Below are 22,195 nucleotides of genomic sequence, written 5' to 3'. Positions count from 1 at the left end.
AGACAGATTTTTACCAACATCACAGGGCTGAAATACAATCTACCATCTACATCATAGCACACCACATTATTAAGACACCACTGAAAAGAAAAATCAGTGAAATTATTCATCAGTAAATAAAACGGAAATTTAGCTTTAACTCGATATTTAACCAGCAAAATGAAAGTTGTATCAACCCGCTGCCATTGGAGACCAAGCCACTCCACAGTTTTCAAAGACATAATAAACAGCGTTTCAAGGCAGTTAAATTCAAGAAACATATGAAAACTAGTTTTTATTTCTTGACAAAAGGGACATAATTCACTTGCATCTTTTTTAACCTTGGACACAAAACTACTGACAGCAATGGCACCGTGCAAAATCCTCCCCTGTAGATCACCTGACCTCTTATTGAGTGGGGGTTAATAAAAGACTCTCCATATAGGTTTCTGACATTCCTCAACTTTTAACTTGTCTCTCCAGACAGCATCGGTCCTTCCACTCAAGTGCCCTTTATTTAACCCTTGAACTGACATTTTATATAACAGTTTTCCACTCAGCATGTGAAACGTCACGAGTCTTTCCTATTCATAAGCGAGGGTCTAGTCAAGAATGTAAAACCAATGCTCAATTCCATTCCTCAAAAAGGATCTCTTTCATCGGAAATCTCTAATCCACGACTAGAATCCAACAGCATCTCCTTTTCAACTAAAGTTAAACATTTAAGCCAAAAGTCTAGAATACTCCTCATAATGTGGCTTGACTTCAAACCAATGAAAGATGTTGCTGTTTCTGTGTTCTGATGGTCTGGTCCATAATTTGTCTCAGTTTGAGAGCCTTTGTCTCAAGCAGTCTTTTCAAAAAAGCAAGTCCAGTTCCATCACGTGCATCCGGCCAAGCCCCCAAAAACAACGGTTCCTCTAGAAGCCAAAACAATGAGGAAGCTGGTTCCAGTCTTTTCCAACAGAAAAGGGTCCAAGCTTTAAAAAGGCCTTTATAAAACATAGGAATTTCATAACAAAATATTAAATTACAGTTTAGTAAAAACACGGAAGCATCCATTCCTAACTCTCCTTTTCCTCTTAAAATAACGCTTGTTACTGGTTTCCAGAAAACATCTTCCCTTCCCATCAAGTGTTTCTGAATAAACTGCAGTCTGAAAGCTGCAGCTCTGCTCTCTAGGTGAGCTAGTCCTTGTCCACCTTCTTCTTTGGGCAAAAAGCACAGCCTGGTGTATCCAATGTCGATTATGCAAAAAAAAACTTGATCATCAAGGATTGAAGTTTACGTAATAAACCAGGACGTGGCTCCAAACAAGCTAATCTATGCCACAATGCAGAAGCAATTAAGTTGTTTATAATCAGCACCCTCCCTATATATGGGGTAACAACCATCTCCACTTCCCTAATTTCCCCTCAACTTTCTCCAACACCCCATACCGATTCTTGTTTACCGTGTCCTCATCTCCCAAATACACATCCAGATACTGCAAACCTCCTCTTTTCCACTTCAAACCATCTGGAAGTTGCGGGAGCCCAGCGAGCCAATCTCCTACTGCCAGAGCCTCACTCTTCGCCCAATTCACTCAAAATCTTTCAACGATCGTTCCTAAATTATTTACATCCTGCTGACTTTTAACAATATCATCAGCATATGCAGATAAGTTAAAAGACACGTTAAAACCTGATAAAGACATCCCATCAATAAAAGACCTAACAGTATTTAGCATTGATTCAATAGGCAGAGCATATAACATACCAGACACTGAACAGCCTTGCCTAATACCTCTACTTACTTTGAAAGGTTTGAACAAACAACCATTTATCTTCAACCTTCAACGTCTTCGTACACCATAATCTCTGCAATTAAGTCAATGTCGAGACAGAACGTTTCCAACACACTCCAGAGGTAACGGTGCTCAACCCTGTCAAAAGCCTTTTCTTAGTCCAGAGAAATCAGACCAGTATCACATCCCAGTGAACTGGGAGACTGACAAGTGACTTATTATCAACAATAGACCTGTCTGGCACGCAGTATGTTTGTGTTTGGTGGACAACCTGATCCATCACCTTCTTCAGTCTGTTTGCCAGCACTTTTGACAGTATTTCATAATCAGTGCACAATAAAGAGACAGGCCGCCCCTTCTTAATATCCTGGAAACCACCTTTCTTTGGTAACAGCGTCTCTGAGCCTTCAGTGAAGCTCTCCTCAAAAACCTCCATGACATCGTCACAAAGGTCAGACCTTGCTCTGTCCTTTCTTTTTTCCAGAGAAAAGAAAACCTTCGTAGGAGCGTCCATCAGAGAAAGATTTTGAAATCTGCAACAAACCTGAGCCCCCTGTGCTCCAGAGCCCAGCAGGGCTTTTTTAGATTTGAGGTAGGGCTGGGCCATATTATACCGTTCACGGTAATACCGGTATAATGTTAGGCAACGATAGGAAAATGAAATATCGCGATAGAATATGAGTAAAACGCGCATGCGCAGTGCCTTTGTTTTCATACGCACATGGCCGATTGTTGAGTGAAACAGATGAACCAGAATTGGTTTGTAAAAATGGTGCAACTTCAGTGATGTGGAACTGGTTTGGTGTTTGTCCGTCAGATACACGACAAAGCACATTTTTTTGCAGAACATGCAAGCGGCCGTCGTTATTGTCGTATTTGTCGGACTAAGATGCTCTTAAATCTGGGAGTAATCTGGGTCCTAAACTCTGTATGCTTCAGGTCAAACGAACACTGCAGCATCACTGAGAGTTAAAAACTGTCTCAATTCTTTCATCTTTAATAAAACGATCAGCATTGCTGCTTTACCAGGTGTAACTATGAAGTTTAACTTCCAGGCATCCATGAAAACAATATTTATTACATTTAACGGAGTTAGAAGTTAGCGGGAAGCTAGCGGAAGTTAGCTCGCTAGTTTCGCTAGTTACCTAAGCATGATATAGCATGTTCTGACTGAGAGATTTCTGAAAAAATTCAAACGTACAGCTCTGCTGTCACGTCCAACATAAATGAAGACAGGAAACTAAACAGCAGTGACGTTTGTAGGGTTACTGAAGTTGGGCTAGCTGGTATTTAATGATGTGCTACCTGATCGCTAGCGACACAGCTATGTTAGCATAACATAAACAGTGAAGCTGGAGGACGAACACTAACACTTTTCCACTTATAAAAGTTAACGTTAAGGTTCCTGATAGTTAGAGACAAATGCAATGCATGGCAGGATGCTGTAAACGGACCAAACTTCAGTCAGGAGAACAACTGAGATAATCCATCCACAATACAAGGTTAGTCATTAATATACTGCAACAACATGGGAATAGAGTAGTTGCCAGAGAATTCAACATTAATGAATCAATGGTACAGAAGTGGAGGAAGCAAGAAGAATGAGTTTAATAAAGTTTGATTTATCTGACTGCTTTGTTTCGCTTAATGTGCCTTATAATCCCATGCACCTTATGGTCCGAAAAATACGTACTGCACACTGCAGTTTAATGTTGCAAAGCACCTCTTTTTAACTTCAGTGGATATTATACATGGTTATGCTCAGGATATGTCAGCCCATTTCTACTGGAAATGCCTTTTGGTTAAACTTTAAGCAAGGAATTTGCATTTGCACTGTTACATTTTTAAAAAGCTTTAATGTACATAAAAACCAGCTTCTTGTTTAAGTGAAAATAAATGGAAGGTTGCCTTTTTGCGCTAGTAATGTTGTGGAGTTGTATTTTGTCTCGCATCAATTATATCGTCAGTTATATCGTTATCGCAAATTTTCAAATATATATCGTGATAAATATTTTTGGCCATATCGCCCTGCTCTAATTTGAGGTTCTCAAACCAAACTCGGTTTCCTGTAAAATTTGCAGACACCTCCAGCTCCACTATGTCAGTCTCCAGATCTCTCAGAGATTTGGCCGATGAGACAATGACAGTACACTGCTGCGTTGATTTCAGTTTTGCCAAGAACCCACCACTGACTTAAAGACATAAAATCATCTTTCCGATTTATTTGCTTTATTTGCTTTATTTGCTTTATTTGCTTTATTTGCGTTCTCCACACTGTCACCAAAGATGACCACAGCGCTGAGTTCACCCACTGCCAGACTACACTCCTCCACTGAGCAAGGACAACTAGGTATGATCTTAAAACCATGTCAAGTCCATTTTGGCGATTTTGCACACTCAAAAAAATCAGTAATGCTTAATTTAATCAATTCAGAAAAGTAAAGTTAGAAACAAGTCCTCGATCTCTCAGTCAGACTCATCACACGCTCCACCGCCACACTCCCAGCATGCAATGCAGAAGGAACAAAAGAAAGATGCAGGGTACCAAGCACATTTTACACCTCTCCTGTTCACTGATAGAGAATTCAGTTTGCTCTCAGACAAACAAAACCAATGTGCCTGAGAGTTTAAAGCCATTTTAATCCTCATTACAACAACCATGTATGATCTGAAATTAAAGTGCAATCGGAAATAAATAACGTCTTCAAATAAAACATTGTGAGGCTATGAAATTGTGTTGTAATCCCCCATCCCGTCATCCTGCCATGTTTTGGTAGTGTGAAAACTATTTTCTAAGTTATTAAGCATCAAGAATCAAAACAAATGTGTTTACACACTCTAGTTATTCTAAAAAAGAGGAGCGCAGCCGTACCTCAGTAACAGAGTTGATGTGGCAATACGCTAGAAGTTGCTTCTGCAGCGAGCAGAGAAGTTGGTGCAGGTGAGCCGGCTGGCTGCTGTCAGAGGAGGATGTGCCCTGCTGCAGCTTATCACTGTTCTTCTCCAGCTCACCGAAAGCCTGATCCTGTACAGCACAAACACAAACATCTGTGGGTTCAGTTCCATTTATTTAACACTAGTCTACAACTGTCAAAGTCAGCTTTATTTTCAAAACCATGTTCATGTACAGATCATACACAGGAGTCTGAAATCGCAGTGCTCCCACGGTCTGATAAAAATCTCATATACACAACAGTCTCAAGCCGACTGTTGTTGTGATTTGGTGCTGTATAAATAAAAATGAATTGAACTGAAAAGAAGTTATTTCATCCAAGTAGTTTCCAGTTTTGTTTTGTTCGTGTGGATGTCAGAGTTCCATTTGTGGCTTTGCGAGAGCAGAAAACAGAATGATGTGGATAATTGAGTCAGAAGACTCAAGAGGAAAAGTACAGCCAGAGGCAGTCTAACTAGCGTTCAGTGTGCAGTGTGTTCATTTCTCTGTATTAACTTACAGTATAAAAGCCAAGGTTCCTGAGCAGCGTCTTCATGAGAATCTCGGCCAGGTGAGTGTCGGGGTGGCCTGTGGTGGTGCCGTAGGCAGGCTCTGGGAGAGCTGTAAAGGCAGGGCCAGATGAAAGTACCTCTGGGCCATCAGCAGGAGAGCTGTAACCCAGGAGTGAGGCCACGTGGGTGTGGTCCTGGAGGCTGGTCAGGATTATGTCGAGCTGCATCCTCTGTGACACAAAATGCAAACATTCATGAGGAAACAGAGCAATGCAGGCAACAGAGACAGAACCAATCAGCAAATTCATCTTTCACACCTGAGTAAGTGAGAATATATGAGGGTAATGTAAATCGATGCCATTGCTGCCCACCACTAATTTCCCTTTTGGTCTTTTGTGACTCCCCTCTGAAATTATTACGCTATTTAACATAAAAAACAACATTACTAAGATGAGTTACCCATGTTTCAGAGTTTAGTGTGTGATTTCTTTCTGAATCCTGTCCACAGCTACGTCTGTTCCTCAGCCTGCGTGCTTGTATCTACATGGCACTGATGGATTTGTTCCTGATAATCATTAGATTTTATTTTAAAAAACAGGTGAAAAAATAACAAATTGATTTTTAGCTTCTAAAAAAAAATCTGGATTTGCTACTCTGATTATTACTGTTCTCAATACAGTAACTAGAATACCTTTCAAAAAGTCTACAAGCAACAGCAGAGCCCTCCCAGTGGCTTTAAACCTGGTGTTTGATAGTAACATGACGGATAACAGGGGCTGAAAAACTATATTATACTACATCTTTTCTGTACAAATATTTACTACTGTTATCAAAAACGGAAAATACATCAATAAAACTGTACGAACACCCAGGGACACAAATACTGACGGGGGGGGGGGGGGGGGCACTGTTCTTTACAGGCTGTTTAAAGCATCAAGCAACGAGTCCTGTGCAGCTCCATCTACACAGTATGTAGCATCAGGTACCTGTCCTTTGGAGAGACTCTCCCATCTGTCTGGACCCTGAGGTAGCAGAGAGTGAAGAAGCTCCATCCTCTCCCTCAGTGGTGGCAGCAACATGGTTGCCCCCACAGACAGAGTCTCAATCACTGCCTGAAGGAAGAAAGTATTTTAAAGTCAGCTTTAGGTTTCATTCTGATCACCTCCCATAATCCTTCATGACTTATTTCTGTTATGAGTGCAGTCTGAATATTACTCTGTTGATAACAATTATCCGAAAAGCATCTTTTACCTCCTGAATCTCGTCTGGCACAGAGGAGTCCATCAGTCTGAAAAGGAGGTTCCTCAGTGGCCTGGCCTGCCGGCCCAAAATACTCGTTGCTACGCCCCCCGCCAGGGCCAGCGCCAGATGATTGGACAGAAGCCGAAGGCACAGCTTGAGGAAGTTGTGATGCTCCCTTCAAATAAAAAAAAATAATTTAATCCAGAACTTGGCAAGGTTACATTCTGACTGGTCATATATGATTTCACTAAGTGCAAGAAAGACTATACAGCAAGCCCAGGAGGGTTTATAACACCAGTGACGGCTGGTGGCTAACACGCTCACCTGGATGAGGGGAAAGGAAGAGGAGGGACCTCGCTGTTGATGCCTTCACAGTATCGTTCAAGGAAGGAGCGCAAATGAGAGAATGTGCTTTCTTCTAGGTCAACGCAGTAGGGCCGATGCCAAGCTACTACTTGCCTAGAAAGAAGTAATAAGTAAATATTAGTAAAGTATGTAAGGTACAGTAAATTACTTTGATCTACAGTAAAGTGTTGTGTCGATGTCATAAACATAAAGGCCTGTGAAACCAAAATCCAAACAATAACTGTGATAACCACATTTGTATGTATCTCACATGTATGCTTTTAATCAATTAACACCTAAATGTGTTTGTTAAACAGCAGTTCTCTCACGCCGTCACCCTGATTGACGCCCGTTGGCCTTTTTCAGCTGTTCCTGGAAGTGCATATCCTTAAAGACCTTGAATTACATATTTAACAAAAAGGCTGAATCACAGTGCTTCTCTTCTAAACTCATCTCCCAGGCTGAGAGGTAGGACCTCTGAGGATGCTCACAGTATCAGGGTATTTGTTTTGATTTGTGCTTTTCGGTGCATTTTTGGAGACTGATTGCTGAGTGACTGCAATAAAACCCACTACTGTAGCCTTTACTCTGAATCACAAGATCGATGTGTTGGTTTTGCAGTTTCAGTACTTTTCACGTGTAGTTACTGCCCTTTGACTCGTGCTTCCTAGTAGCTGAAAAGCAAACTCTAGTGGTCTTGCAACATCAGCTCTTGCCTGCAGTCCCACGTGAATATTTCCAGAGAGAAAATCATCATGATGGGATCAGTTCGTGGTAACTGTTGCGGTAGCTGACCTGTCTCTGGGCAGGGCAGTCCAGGCCAGGCTGTGAGAGGTGCCAGCTGAGATCTGCTGAATGGCGACTCCATCCAGGCCGATGACCTTCTTGGGTTTGGTGATTGGCCCTGTGGAGTTCCCCTGCCCGCACTGGCCCATAGAGTTGTTGCCCCATGCATATACTTCATTGTCTGCATCGGGATTAAGCACAACACGGTCGAAACAGATATGTCATATCTCAAGCTGGAAGTTACATATTACCCTAAATTGACAAGGTCTGCAGATTTGCTATTACATCAGGCTGCTTGCAACAGCCCTCAACAAACACAAAAACTTTCTGTGTCAGCAAAAAAATTGACAGACAGAGACAGTTTGAGTATTTTAACTCTGATCCCAGACAGCAAGCGCACAAAAAGAGAAAAGTAGTACCATGTGACAGGGCCAGGCAGTGGCTGTCCCCTATGGAGATGTCCACTACTCTGGTGGTAGCCAGCTCCTCAATAAGTTTAGGTCTGAGTGCGGTGGCCTCAGAGGAACCACAGCCTAGACAAGCACCGCAGCCCCAAGCGTACACCTGAAAACAAGAGCGGGATCAGCATCAGCACAGCTGTCTGTCCTGGGCAGTGAAGCGGCACCTCAGAGACAAATAACTGGAAGAACAATATTATGTAACAAATCTTGACCTTAAATATTGAACTGTGTCCAACCAGCTGTCTGTTCAGTAGGAATACATAAACAGCTGCATGAAATTCCCTCTTTGGGATAAAAGTCCATAAGTTTCAAGTTTCAAGGATCTAAAAACAAGTTAATTTCAAGATGTTTTAAGACCCTTTTGAATACATTTTAGGGCATCTTTTAATATGGCAACTATATTTTCAACGTGTTTAATTTGAATAGGCAGACTGCAATGTAAATGCTATCACCAAGTGGAAAACAGTGATACACCTCCTGCTGTCAGGCCTGCAGACCTGTGATGTGCACCTCTGTCCTGTGGTAGACACGAACTCGCAGGTTAAATGCCTGCAAGCTTTTTGATGAATATTAGTGCAGCGTTAGCCACGCAGGGCTTTGTTGCTATAAACACCAAAAAGTGTATAAGCTGCAAAGGAACAAAGATTTTTAAAACGTTATGTCGGGGAAACTTTTGAAGCATTAGGAAAAATTCAGATTCAACAACTTGAACATGAAGGTGTAATGAAATGAAAATGATTTGATGCTTCAAGAATAACTGTCCAAATAAGGACCAGGAGTGGCACTTTCCAGACATTTTCTATTTCCATTGATAGCAGTTTGAACTTCTTCTGACCTCTGAACTTTGTTCGTTTCTCGTGTAGACAAGTTGAATTAGTCATTCAACAAAACGGTGCACTCTCCTCTAAACTCATCTGACAGGTTGAGCCACAGGACCCACCCAGTATGAGTGTATTTGCTTTGTGGTTTGTGGCAAAACTGCATATATTACACGAGTGAGTTCTGATTTCATATTGGTTATTTCCCCCTCTGAGAGGGGGCGGGGATCATGTTTAAGCACTTCTATAACGATTGACTTTATAATTTTAAGATCGATCAAAATAATTTTACAGATATTTTAATGCTTAAAACTAAGATTACTGTATTGCAGACTTTTTATAACTCTTGGTTAGCGGAAACACAAATCATGTCCTACCTGTCCTGTAGAAGTTAATGCAAGAGATGACTGGCTTCCTGCACACACTTTTCTGATGAACATGCCCTGCAGGGCCTCCACTACTTTTGGTTTGTAGACTCGATTAGTATCGCCATGACCCAGTTTCCCTGCAAGACACAGAATGAACATTCTTAAATGAACTTATTTGCAGTTTACACATACTGGCCACTTCATTAGTTACATCAAACATCATGGATTTACTGCAGATTTGTCAGCAAAACATCCTTAATGCGAATTTCCTGTTCCACAACATCCCGAAGTTGCTCTACTGGTTTAAGATCTGAGATCAGTGAAGTCACTGTTGTGTTCGAGAAACCAGGGTGAGATGACCTGCGCTTTGCGATGTAGTACATCATCCTTCATGTAGCAGCCATGAGAAAATGGGTACACTGTGGTAATAAAGAAATGGACACCTAACAGTAGCATTCTCAGTTGGTACTGTAGGGCCCAAAGTGTGCCAAAAAATATCCCCCACATAATTAAACCACCACCTTCAGCTTAAATGACTGGTACAAGGCAGGATCACTCTATACGTTTGTGTTATTCTGAACCTACCAATCTTCTTTGTCCAGTTGCTGTAGACAATCTGACTCAATGTTTAGCAAGTTGTGCAGTCAAGCTCTTCTGCAGACCCTGGTTGTACTGACTGGTTATTTGAATGAATATTGCATTCCTATCAGCTCAAAGCATCCATTCAACTGGCCATTCTCTGACCTTTGGCATTATTTGTCCCACAGAAGTGCCAATGCAGATGTCCACATTTATACCCTCAGTTCTGAAGTCTATTTGACAAATGAAGGGGTACACACCATTGTCCCCTCCCCCAAATGACCAGACAGTGCGTCCATCCTTTGACAGAGCAATAGTGTGGGAGCTTCCACATGACACCTCTCCAACATTGCTGATGTCTTTGACCAGGGTAGGAATGTTGCGGCTGTTGCTGTCACCGTGACCTGCATTCACACATAATAAAAAGGGTCAGGCTATTTACAAATGGAAATTCTGCAACACAAATGAAAAGCAGCAGATAATATACCAACTGGAACAGAGGGTAATCATCTGCACGGATATTTTGATGCTCAAAAAACTGGATGGATCTGCACATTACTTGACAGCAAAGGTGGAAATGAATGGACTGTAGCTCGACAACATACCTAATCTTCCAAAGTCTCCTTCTCCCCATGTGTACAGCTCTCCATCTTCACTGACTGCAGCACTGTGTCTGTAGCCAGCAGACACACACACCACCACCTGACAAAGCATACAAACGCATTGTAATGTTTGCCGATGCCAGGAAATAGAAAACACTCAAAAGACCGTGTGTTTTCTATGTGGTACAGGAGAACGCCAACAAGATAATTCACCACGAGAACTGCTAAATCGTCATCTACTAGCACAGGACTCTGTATGAATTTTACAGTTTCTAGAAGTGGAGAAAATAGACACATCATATTTGGACCGTCTAGATTTCACTGCTGCTTTACTGTGCTACATGAGTGAAAGTGTATACATCCTACCTTCCCCTGCAGCGGCCCCTGGATAAGTTTTGGGTACTTCTGTGTTGAGCTGTTCCCATGGCCCAGTTTGCCATAATCACCGTCTCCCCAGCTGAACACCTCACCCTCTGTGGTGAAGGCCAGCGTGTGGCCGTCTGATCCCTTGGATGATGACACCTTTTTGATGGCACGGTGGGGTTCAAAGGTCAACTTTTTGAGGGTCGACTGGTTGTTGGAGTCTCCGAGGCCTAGGCGGCCATAACTGCCCTTCCCGCAGGCCCGCACAGACCCATCCGAGGAGATCACAAAGGTGCAGTACTGGCCTGCCTCAATCTGAAGAGAATAGCGAAGAAGTTTTGTCTCTGTGGTGAAAGGCTGCAGGCTTACTCAACACCATTCTGCAGCTGTTACTGAGTGAGTGAGTGAGTGCTACGGTTTGATGCAGGAAAATATGACAAGCCACTACCCATTAGCCATGCTTCAGTTTAAGCCAACCTTCTCTAAACAGACAGTAACAGTTTCAATCTGCTATTGCTCCCCTCGCAAACAGCATCTCGTGCCAAAAGTGGCACCACATTTTTGATTTTTGTTACTTGGCACATGCAGTGCGGAACAGCTGACTGGTCTTTACCACCGTTCTTGTGATATACCACTGCAGGATCTCAGAGATTCTTAGATTAGAGAGACGGGGAAACTGCAACAAACTGTTGTTTCGTGTTTGGACTTGCTCTGCTCCTGCTCTGCTGCATCAGAGCTGCGTGGCCGTTGAACTCACAGTGGATCTGCAGAGCCTAACATAGCCTGCTGCTAAAAGCTGCAGTCCAAGATGTTGGCACTGGAGTCTCTGTGAGACTGGAGACAGCTGAGTCACACTGAGGACCAGAACTACCAGGCTAACAGCAACTGAACTTCCAAAACGAGAGCTTGTACACTCATAGATTGTGTTTTTCTCTCAGTCAGATGAAAATAAATTATAATTTAAATGTCACGTAACTGGGCAGCCTGCCCAGTTAAGTCTTGTTGGGAAATATTGCAATATGAAATTAATTATAATATTAAACTCAGTAAAACTATAATCAGAATAAAAAAAATTAGAACACAAACAAAAAGAAACCTGGTCTCAGAGTTCTACAAGCTTCTCATGTTTCACAGTCATTTGTTTCCCAAAACATAAACAAACCAAGTTGGAAGTAAAATCAGAATCATGTTCACTCCATCATCTCTAAAGTACAGTCCCTGTCTCAATAACAAATACAGCTTTAATCTCTGTGAGAAAACCAGTGAAATCTTACATCGAACCATTTTTGTGATCAGTAAAAGTAATGCCTCTTTAAAAGACAACATCCAGTTTGCCATTTGAAGCTGATGACAGGTTTCTTAACTTTCTACAAAGAACAGAGTTGAAGAATTGGTGTTTGCTCAACATATGAAGTTTTACAGTAGAAAGGTTTGCTCTTACTGTTTGTGCATCTGCGAAACTCGAAGCCAGCTTGGGCTGCAGTATCTTCTCTTGTGTTCCCTCCACTAGCTGGTGGCTGCTGTTGCTGCCCCACACATACACTTCACAGGTTTCCGACACCACAGGTGTCTCGCCAGTCTGTATGCTGTCCGGGCTAACACAAGTGCGAGAGTAGTCCGATGCCATTCGACATACCTGGGAGAAAACAAAAAGAGGAGCCATTATACTTATTTCCAGCTGCATAGCTTTTTGCTGAAACTCTTCTAGAGTAAGCTTTACTTTTATTATTATTATTTACATGATTCACAGTTAACAATAATAGTCCTTTCTTCTCATGGGCTCTCCCTTTCAATCGTTGAGAGCAAAGCCTGCGCTTTACGCTCACAGGAATTCCTCGTACGTACATTAACTTCATAACTTGTGCCACTTCCCCTTTCAGTTGATTCTGTCGGTAAAACATATGTAGTACGGGATACTGTACCCCCACGCCCCCTGGCTTCAAGGCAGATGATCTGTAATGACATATTTGAGGTCCGTCTTGCAACCCAAGTTCATATGCTGTTCACTTCAATAAGAACACCTCTGCTGAGTTGAGCTAGCTACTACCAGTTAGTGCTTTTGTCCACTGATTTTAAGCTAGCTCAACTGCTTCTAACAGTCTGGCATAAAGCCCAGAGACACAAAAATGTACTTTTGCTGCCTCAGGGTGTAACTCCCAGTTGTACATGGTATAATTGGTCTCTGAACCACTTCAGCTTTTGCTGTTGCTGGTCCATCAGCCAGCCGTGGAGAAGAGCGAAGTTATAACATACAAAGACCTGAAGTGTTAAAAACAATAAACCCTGTCCTCTGCAACCACTGTCTCTGCTTTTTATACTTGTTTTGATCTTTGAATTTTTCACCTGTTCCCTCCTGCTTTGCTTCTATTGGTCAGTTGAAGGTGCGTCCACAAGTAACCCATGCTTTGCTTGGCTGCAGCACGGCTTTCAGTCACAGTGACATCCCCATTAGCAGTTCTGGTAAATGGACTAGTTCTTATAAAGCAATTTTCTACTCTGAACACTCAAACCGCTTTATGGAGCTTCACCGATTCACACAAGCACTTTTTTTCTATGCAAGTGCTTTCTATCTAACTTTCACGATGAACGGAAAACAACTCATGTTAGTATGTTGCCTAAAGATATTTGCCATGAAGGCTAGAGCACCTAGGGATTGAACCACAGATGATCTGCTCTACCTCTCGAGCTACGTTTCTCAGTTTTGTTCCCTGTTTTCCAGTGAGTTATCTGTTCTTTCGCTTATTCGCTAACATAAACTAATGCAAGTCTATTATCTGCAACTAACCAACCCGGTGATGGTGGTTACTGGTCTGCTGTTGACATCTCAGCACCAAAAGGAAGAAATGAAAGGCAGTTTTGAACTAACTTGCAAACACAGAAATGTGTTAAGCTTAAGTTTAACGTTTCCAGTTGTATTGCCAGATCACGCTTAATTTAAAAATACCCAAACTGTATTAAATAGTCAGCTTTTGTTGCTTAATGGTATCGTAGAAAATATGGCAACAATGCTCTTAAGTACCAGAGTTTTCTCCTTAAGTAAGGGTCCATCAGAGATTTAGTTTTCCTGGTAGTTCCTCAGAGCTCTGTGTCACTTGACCTCTTGGCATTGTGTTTCTATCAAGAGCATGACTCATTTCTTTCGCTAAGTAAACTTTCACAATTAGTCGTGTTAGAATTTGGTTAAATCAAAACAATACAGTGAAAAAAATATTGTTGTGCATTCTGTTTTACAGTTAATACTCTCAGTTACAAATCCAATGCACCAGCAGCCTGCTTTCAGTCACAGTGACGTCACCATCAGCACTTCAGTAATTGGTATGTTAAGTGCTTTGGAGCTACAAGTTACCATCTTTGATAAAGTGGAGTGCTGGCTGCTGTAGTGGAAGATGCAGCCATAAACACAGACATACAGCTGCTAGTTTAGAGCTGTGCGATAAGACGAAATATATCTGATGATGATATATCGAATGAGCAGCAAAAAAGCGCCGTCAGGTTCTCAAAATAAACCACAGAGTCAAACGTTAGAAGAGGTTTTGGTCCATGGTATGCCATTTAATAAAGGATCATTTCTTCACGAGAGACTGAACCCTCTGCAATCGATGTACAGGCTTTTTTAAATATATATATATTGCTATCGGGACAAGAAACCACTTATATCGGGATATAAGATTTTGGTAATATGGCACAGCTCTGTGCTAGTTAACTGTAAGAAATTCACTTAATCAACGGTACATGAATTTCAGTCCCCAAAACTAAGTCAGCAAGAAGCATTTTAATTCCATTAAAAATACTCCAAAAGGCACCAGCGCTACAAAACAACTACAGCTTCCTGTGTCAGCACTCCGGCATCCAGATTCATGAATTAATAAACAGAGTATGTTGTTGTTAGTTGTTATGAAGAAGGGTGACAGAGACCAAAGCTGTTTTATTTCACCAGGCTATAAACATGTTTACTTCTGCTGTACAATAAAGCATTTTAACATGGTCTCCCATGTTGTGTTCATTGTATGATATTGACTACAATAAATCCACAAAATTTCCAAAGTCATTAGCAGTACTTTCGGCGGCTTGAGGGGCACCACATCAGATCTGGCACAGATTTTAGGCTCTCCCTGGAACAACCCTCCCATTAACCCAGGAGTGGGAGTGGCATCAGGAGTGCACCAGCTGCACTACCCTGTGGCTGGGTTTGTGTCTCCTCTCGGTCTAGAAACTTCTCATATTATGTGAAGCAGTTAACACTACACTATGGAAGCCCTGCTTTCAAAGTCATCCTATCATGTGACCCATTGAGTAGGAATGGGAACTGAATTGATAAGATTCTGATTCCATTATTAATATCACTTATTGATTCGATTCACATTAGGTTCACATTGGCCCCACTGAGAGTCACCAACATCTCTAAGCAACATTTATTGCTTATTACAGATATTACATTTGTTCAAAGTAAATGCGTGCTGTATGGTTAAATGTTTGTGCATATTTTGAGATATTTCCCCTCTTTGCTGTGATCACCATTCGAGTCGTTACTCAAAAAAACCCAATGAATTATACATTACTCATTACTTTTCTTAAAAGTAATACAGTACATTACTTAATTACTGACCAGAGAAAGTAATTCATAAACCTACAGGCTACAGTTCCATACACCAACAAAAATCCTCATTCTAATGAAGACACACATGTGATCTTTCTCTTGGTATGAACACAAAGCAAAGATGAAAACAGCTCAAAGCGACTGCCACAGTGATTCTACTGCAGAAAAATAAGCAGATAGAAACTGAGGATCTGAGCCTGGCTGATAATTACTTCTTTTGTTACCTGTTGAAGTTCAGGGTCTGACTGCTGGGCGGGTGTTGACATTTACTCAGCTTGAACACCACTCTGGGTTCCTGACGAGCTTAGCATTAGCATTAGCATTCTGTCTGTGCGGATGCTTGCAAAGAGCCGAAGTTGTGTTATGCAGTCGCCTCTGTCCTGGGTGCAGTATCCACTATACTTTCGTGCTCTCATCCTTTTTTGCAATTAAAATTAAAGTAATGTCCATATCCAGCTGTAGACTGCGCCACTATTTTCCTCCTCTGACACACGAATTGAAATCAGTTGATTGTAGCACAAGTGCAAGTAGGACCAAAAAGCACAATCAATGGGAAAACGAACAATTCCAAGGAACTGAACTGCTGCGGTTCTTGATTTCCATCCCTACTTGAGGTCACCTGACACAAGATGTGAGTGAAGGTTGAGGAGCCTGAAGTCCAGTTGCTTTCTTTTCACTCAGGATTTCAGTATTAAATATGAATATGCCAGAGTGGAACAGAACTACCCAACTCAACACCAAAAGTAAACAATTTAGTTACTGCCATTATAAGGTGTTATTTTTGGCGCAATAATACAATTTCTTAAAAGAAAAAAATGTGCTTGCTTACTTCTTCAAAAAGACAGAGTGCCGCCTCATATAATGAACACAAGCCATCAGAGGTCCGTGTGGGTTCTCGCCACTGGCTACGATCTGCTGAGGAACCCTGGAAGAAGACAATTCAATGATGAGAACACTCATAGCTTCAAAGCATGGACACTGCACTTAATAACACTTAAACTGTTGCAGTATACCATTTCTTGTAGAGATGAGGAATGACATGCATATATTACCAGTTCTGACTGGATTTATAATACTAAAAATTAACGGGTACATTGTTAACATTTACTTACCAAAGAGCGCCTCATCTGCATGAGGATGTTCATGAAACAATCATAGCTAATGAGGCCTTCTTGGCTCTGTAGCAACTTATTCTGCTCCATCGTACTGACCACAGCTGACGCAGCCAAAGCCATCTCAATCCACTCCAGCAAGTAGCGCAGAGAACCCCTCTGTGAAGCCAGCCCCAGTAGTAGTTCTGAGGCCAGCCGCCGCCCTAAAATATCTGCCCCAGAATTTGGCATTGTCACTCCCTTCAGAAAGGTGGTAACCTGGGACAGGCAGTCCAGTCCCATTGGTGGGATCTTGCTCTCATTGGCAAGAGAGAGTGCTGGCAGGGAGCTAACAACATCAATGGCTGTGTGAATGACATCATTACACAAGTTTATGTTGCTCCCAGGATTTCCACCTGGGTTCGGTGCAGTAGGCATCATCCAGCTCTGGCGCAGCAGAGCAAAGAGAAGGCTCAGGCCAGTGCGAACACCCATCTCAATAAGGGCGTCAGTGCTGGACCGTGGCCGCTCACTGACAGAGTGCAGATCAGCCGAACCCGAGTTGTTCTCCAGTGAGTGCTGGTGCTGCTTAACCTTGCCCTTGTCATGATACTTGTTGGAAAGTGCGTAGAAGACGCGTTGAAGCACCAGCACACGTTTCCGCAGAGCGGCAGCAAACGGGGAATCGGAGCACACCATCTTGGCCAACGCCAATTGGCTGCTGAGCAGAGCATCCAGGTAGTGCTCCTGCTCATCACTAGAGAGGGACTCGCGCTCAAAGTCTGGGAGCTGGGGGCCCTTCAGACACAGCACCTGCTGGGGCAGCAGTACAACCTCTTTGTTGGCCAGCAGCTTTGAGTAGAGCAAAGAAACTCCCTCCCGTGTGGCTATGGACTCGCTGTCCTCGGTAATCCATGAGCTGTTCAGGTGCTCCAGCCATTTCAGTTTCACAGGGGGGATCATTAAAGCCATGGCATGTTACTCTGGAGCCATCAGTCCTGAAAACACGGAGTGGGCAAAACGTTAATATTAAATTTGTTTTGATTAAATTTATATATGTACCCTCTTATAGAACAGCTATCAGAGAACAGTCGTGTTGATATGACCCATTGTAAAATAATAAATTGTACATTGATTGCATTCATCACTACTGCTGTTTGTGAAGTTTAGTTGTACATTTGAGAATAAAGTCAGCCTGACATGTTTGAAACACTATATTCCATTTATTTATTTATAAAGCACATTTAATAACAACAGAGAGTTGACCTAAGTGTTGTACAAAGCAATAATTAAATAGTGACATTAACATCAACAACGGGTAAGAAAATTAAAAGAAAATTAGGATAAAAAGAATTGGTAACTCTCATGCAGTATCAAAAGCCAAAGAGAAAAAATGTGTTTTAAGATGAGAGTTATAAAGAGTGACAGTTGGGGCCTTTCTAATGCGGAGAGGTAGATCGTTCCACATTTTCGGCGCCACAACCACAAACGCCTGATCCCCTCTATGAACCATTCTAGACTTGCGTAAGGTAAGGAGCAAATGATCACTTGATCAAAGGCCTCTAGAGGGCGCATAAAGCTGCAAAAGGTCAGACAAATAGACTATAAAGGTGTTCTGTTATAATTAGGGCTGCAATAATTCTGAAATCGAGAATGAAATAGCAATACAAACATCTACTATATTGCATTATGGTTCCATCTTACTGTAGTTGGGCCGTGTTTTGCGGCTTGGTCTTTTGGACTGGGCAGCCTAGTGCATCCTATACTGCTTTAGAACAGATGGGGATCTGAGGAATTTAAAGAAAGCTTTTGGTTATTATGTTCCTCAAGCCCATCCTGGGCAGTTTTGTGTTGTCTGCAGGGGGGGGCACTGATGTCAGGGAGTGCCCTGGTACATGTCAGCATAACATCCACAATGGCTAGGATCCAGTGTTTCCCAGCAATGTGGCAAGATAATCGATATTTGCTTCAAATCTCTGCGGTTTAAAGGCTGCAGCTGATCTGTGTAGATACATGAATCAGAAACTAAATAAGCTACAATTCTGGAATGTCGTCATGGTATATTTCATTGTAGTATGGCATTTTTTCATTATATTTGATTTACATGGTCATTTTTTTACATTTTTAAGATTAGAAAACTTCAAAATGTATGCTAACTAAGACACACGTGAAGGGTTACGTGAATTTTATAAAGTTTTCTGCTGTAGTGTAGATAACCAAAGTGTCAGGTCATGTAATCGTGGTCAACATGTCAACTGAAACGCTTACAGACAGCACTTAGATGTTCAGATACCATTAACATAGAGCAACGGCCGTGTTAACGCTGCTTTATTGTAGCCTCTAAGGTTAACAAACAGCTACCCACCGGATGATACTTAGGTGTGACACAGCTGGCTTGAATGACGAGCGGTTTAGTAACTTGTTTCTTGTGTCAGGTTGGAAAGGCTGTTTTTCTGCAATGATAATCACCAGCAGCTAATAGTTTCACAAAGTGACAGCACTGCAGAGGGCTGTCAAAGTAACAGAAATGGCAGTAAGCTTAGCAGCACTGCTAGCGCTTGCGTCAAACCACAAGCTACATGTTAGTGGTTAGTTTTGAGACGAGGCAAAACAAAACAAAACAGAAACAACTATCGACCGCTGCTACTGTCAGCGATTGTAGCTAACTTTCTTGACGACCCTCAGTTAGCCAAAGGTTAAAATACCTAAACATAAACGTGACATCTTCATGCGCGGGTGTAACGGGGGGTAACAACCTAGTTATGAGCATCCATGGCTGTACATAAAGCACAGGTTTGTGAAAGGTGAGCTATTTTGGCCAGTATCAGCCTGGCTTATCTGCTGTATCATCAGCGCCGAGTGTGTTAGCTTGCTAGCTACAGCTGACTAACGCTAGCTGGGGAAAAAAAGCTCGCTCACCAGTATAGCGAAAGGCCTCCTTTTCTCTGTGCGGTTACACAACAATCCAACTGAGCTTCATTTCAAGCAAAAGCAGTATGGTCAATGCCGTGGCGGTAACGTTAACGTGAAAAGAGACAGTGGCATGCAACGATTTCCATGCCTCCGCCCGCCTCGTCCTGCAGCGAGTGAATCCTGCAAGCTGCAGTGTGTTCACTGTCAACCCCGTACAGAGCCCCAGCCCCGGGCTATGACGCTGAGACCTGTCTATCTCTCTATCTGCCTGTCTGCTTCTCTAGTTGTCTGATTTTCGTTTGTCTGGTCAGTATGTTCCCTGTATTATTTCTGAGTGCCCATGTGCTCAAAACCATCAGCAGTAACGCACAGTAGCTCACGGCCACAGAGACAAAGGGCTTCATGATAGTCTTCGTGGTCAGCTGATTTCGATGCCATGTCACTTTTAATTATCATTTATGGTATAGGCCTCACCCTGACAGCGTCATTCTGTTCTGTACCATTACAGGTCAAAGCTGCTATCACATAAATACTCTTAAAACTCAACCTTACTGTGAGTGTTTGAATAACTTAAAACTCAAACCAAAGTAAATGAAGACGCACATTTTTAATATGTTTAGCTCTTGTCTTTCAACATTTCAAGTATAATTGTTATCTTTATTTATTTATTGTTGTTATTTCTGATCGGATTACCTATATACTGTATATTGTAAACTGGTCAAGCAAATTAAAGGAATACTTTAAAACACATCTATCAAATTTCAGTGAGGGAAAAAAAATCATTCCTGTGTAGATATTGGGTAATGTGTTGAGAACAAAAGGATGTCGTATCATTTGATGAAAACGTTCAACCTACAAAGGGCTGAATTCAAAGACATGCCAAAAATGAAAGTGAAACAAAAAAAAATATGTTCCAGGCTAAATCATTCTGCAGAAATTTCAGTACAACTCTATGGCTTCCACACACTTGTATTCATGCCAATGTCTGGTCACGCTCTTAATGAGACAATGGATGATATCCTCAGGGATTCCTCCCAGATTTCGAGCAGGGCATCATTGACTTCCTGGATAGTCTAAAGTGCAATCTGGCGCCATCAGATGGACCAAAACATATTCCAGAGGAAGCAGGAAGTCAATGGTATCGATTCCTTCATTCTCCAGGAAATATCTGCATAGTCTTTCCACATGAGGCTGGAAATTGTCATGCAGCAGGAGGACCCACTGTGGCAATATAGGAACATTAAATCTGCTTAGCCAGAGGTTGTTTGGTTTGGTTTGGTTTCCCCAATGTATAAATCCTGGCAATCCTTCTGGCACTTCATAAACTATATTACTCTGTTTGTGTCAGGGGACCTGATCCTTGGGGTGGATCAATTTTTGGTGCAGCGTGTTTTGGGGTTTAAAAGCCACAGATATGCTGTGTTTAGAAAAAATGCACCTCAACTGTGCCGATACTCCAGACACTATGGGATCACTAAGGGTTTTCAATTAGGCAGTAGTTGTCCTTCTCTCCTGGATCAGCTGGAACTTTCTTTAGGTTCCTTCCCAGATATTTATACATCGGGGAAACCAAAAAACCTCTGGGGAAGCGAATGGCACAACACAGAAAAGCTAACTCTAGCCAGGACTCTGCAATCTGTTTACACCTACAGGCCAGTGGACACTCTTTCAGTGATGAGGATGTACACATCCTGGACAGGGACGAATGCTGGTTTGAGCGTGGAGTCAAGGAGGCCATTTACATGAAAAGGGAAATCTCTGAATCAAGGAGTGGAGCTAAGGGTACATCTTTCAGCATCTTACAATGCTGTGATTGCAGCCATTCCCCAACTCTCTGTGAATGGTACTCATGGCCATTGATCAATGGTCATGACAATTTGCATATTAATGATCAAGGAACTGACCTCACAGCCCACTGTTCATTCAGTGGGCTGGTTTCAGTTATTGTGCTAATGTACTGTGTATAAGTCTGTGTCATGGTGCTGGGTCGTTGACCCAGCGTTTTGTGTTTTATGATTATTTTCCTCTGTTCTAGTTATTCTGATTTTGGTATTCTGTGTCCTCCCCCCTTGTGTCCGGTTCGTGTTCTAGAGTTCCTGTTTTATTCTGAAGGTCTCTGTCTGTTGTCATTGTGTTCAGCTTGTGTCCTCCAGTCATCATGTGTATTAGGATCAGCTGTTCTTCCCTCCTGTGTGTGATTACCCGATTACCTTGTGTGTGTATATTTAGTGGGTGTCGGTCTGTGTTCGTTGTCGGCTCGTCTGCGTTCGTCTGCATTTCTGTGTTCCATGGTGTTTCGTTCCCGTGTTCCATGGTGTTTCGTTCCCGTGTTCCATGGTGTTTCGTTCCCGTGTTCCATGGTGTTTCGGTCCCGTGTTCCATGGTGTTTCGTTCCCGTGTTCCATGGTGTTTCGTTCCCGTGTTCCATGGTGTTTCGGTCCCGTGTTCCATGGTGTTTCGTTCCCGTGTTCCATGGTGTTTCGTTCCTGTCTCTGCGGCTCGCTGCCCCGCACCCCTTTTGTATGCTTTCAGGTTTGTTATTTAGTTCTCCCGGTTTAGGTTTATTCAGTTATTTGTCATGCCTCACTGCTTGCTTGCCACTATCCCACCTTGTAAATAAACGTCACACTCTTCATCAGTCAGCGGCCTGCATTTTGGGTCCTTTTCATTCCACGACACGACTGCTGCCCCAGCCGTGACAGTTTGGGGAAACCTGCAGTCAGCTGAGACTAAAGAAGTCACTTGGATGAGTGACGAAACGTTTCTCCCACTCAGGCTGTGAGGTCAGTTCCTTGATCATTAATATGCAAACTGTCATGAC

At 42.3% G+C, this 22,195-nt stretch overlaps 1 protein-coding gene across 13 annotated transcripts in view; it reads right to left on the bottom strand.

Annotated features, from left to right (window-relative positions):
• Positions 1-19,730, bottom strand: part of herc1 (HECT and RLD domain containing E3 ubiquitin protein ligase family member 1) — an 83,543-nt gene extending 63,813 nt beyond the window's left edge. For 8 of the 13 annotated variants that reach the window (XM_084922922.1, XM_084922937.1, XM_084922954.1 and 5 more), the window contains exons 1-15: positions 19,381-19,730; positions 16,483-17,459; positions 16,200-16,295; positions 12,215-12,409; positions 10,777-11,088; positions 10,414-10,510; positions 10,069-10,212; positions 9,239-9,366; positions 8,002-8,146; positions 7,592-7,763; positions 6,776-6,910; positions 6,461-6,626; positions 6,196-6,321; positions 5,218-5,439; positions 4,638-4,790 (exon numbers count right to left, since the gene is read on the bottom strand). In XM_084922922.1, the coding sequence (XP_084779048.1) occupies positions 4,638-4,790; positions 5,218-5,439; positions 6,196-6,321; positions 6,461-6,626; positions 6,776-6,910; positions 7,592-7,763; positions 8,002-8,146; positions 9,239-9,366; positions 10,069-10,212; positions 10,414-10,510; positions 10,777-11,088; positions 12,215-12,409; positions 16,200-16,295; positions 16,483-17,433 (3,042 nt within the window). In that variant the 5' untranslated portion in view covers positions 17,434-17,459; positions 19,381-19,730. Of the gene's footprint in view, positions 1-4,637; positions 4,791-5,217; positions 5,440-6,195; positions 6,322-6,460; positions 6,627-6,775; positions 6,911-7,591; positions 7,764-8,001; positions 8,147-9,238; positions 9,367-10,068; positions 10,213-10,413; positions 10,511-10,776; positions 11,089-12,214; positions 12,410-16,199; positions 16,296-16,482; positions 17,460-18,826; positions 18,946-19,380 lie in introns of those variants that run through there. The other 5 variants (XM_084922976.1, XM_084922984.1, XM_084922991.1 and 2 more) reach the window with 2 other exon arrangements.
• Between the last annotated feature and the right edge of the window lie 2,465 nt (positions 19,731-22,195).

This window comes from Perissodus microlepis, chromosome 1 (assembly GCF_051167445.1).
Source record: "Perissodus microlepis isolate ML-2025 ecotype Zambia chromosome 1, ASM5116744v1, whole genome shotgun sequence".
Classification (NCBI taxonomy): domain Eukaryota; kingdom Metazoa; phylum Chordata; class Actinopteri; order Cichliformes; family Cichlidae; genus Perissodus; species Perissodus microlepis.
This window is presented reverse-complemented; position numbering and strand designations above follow the sequence as displayed.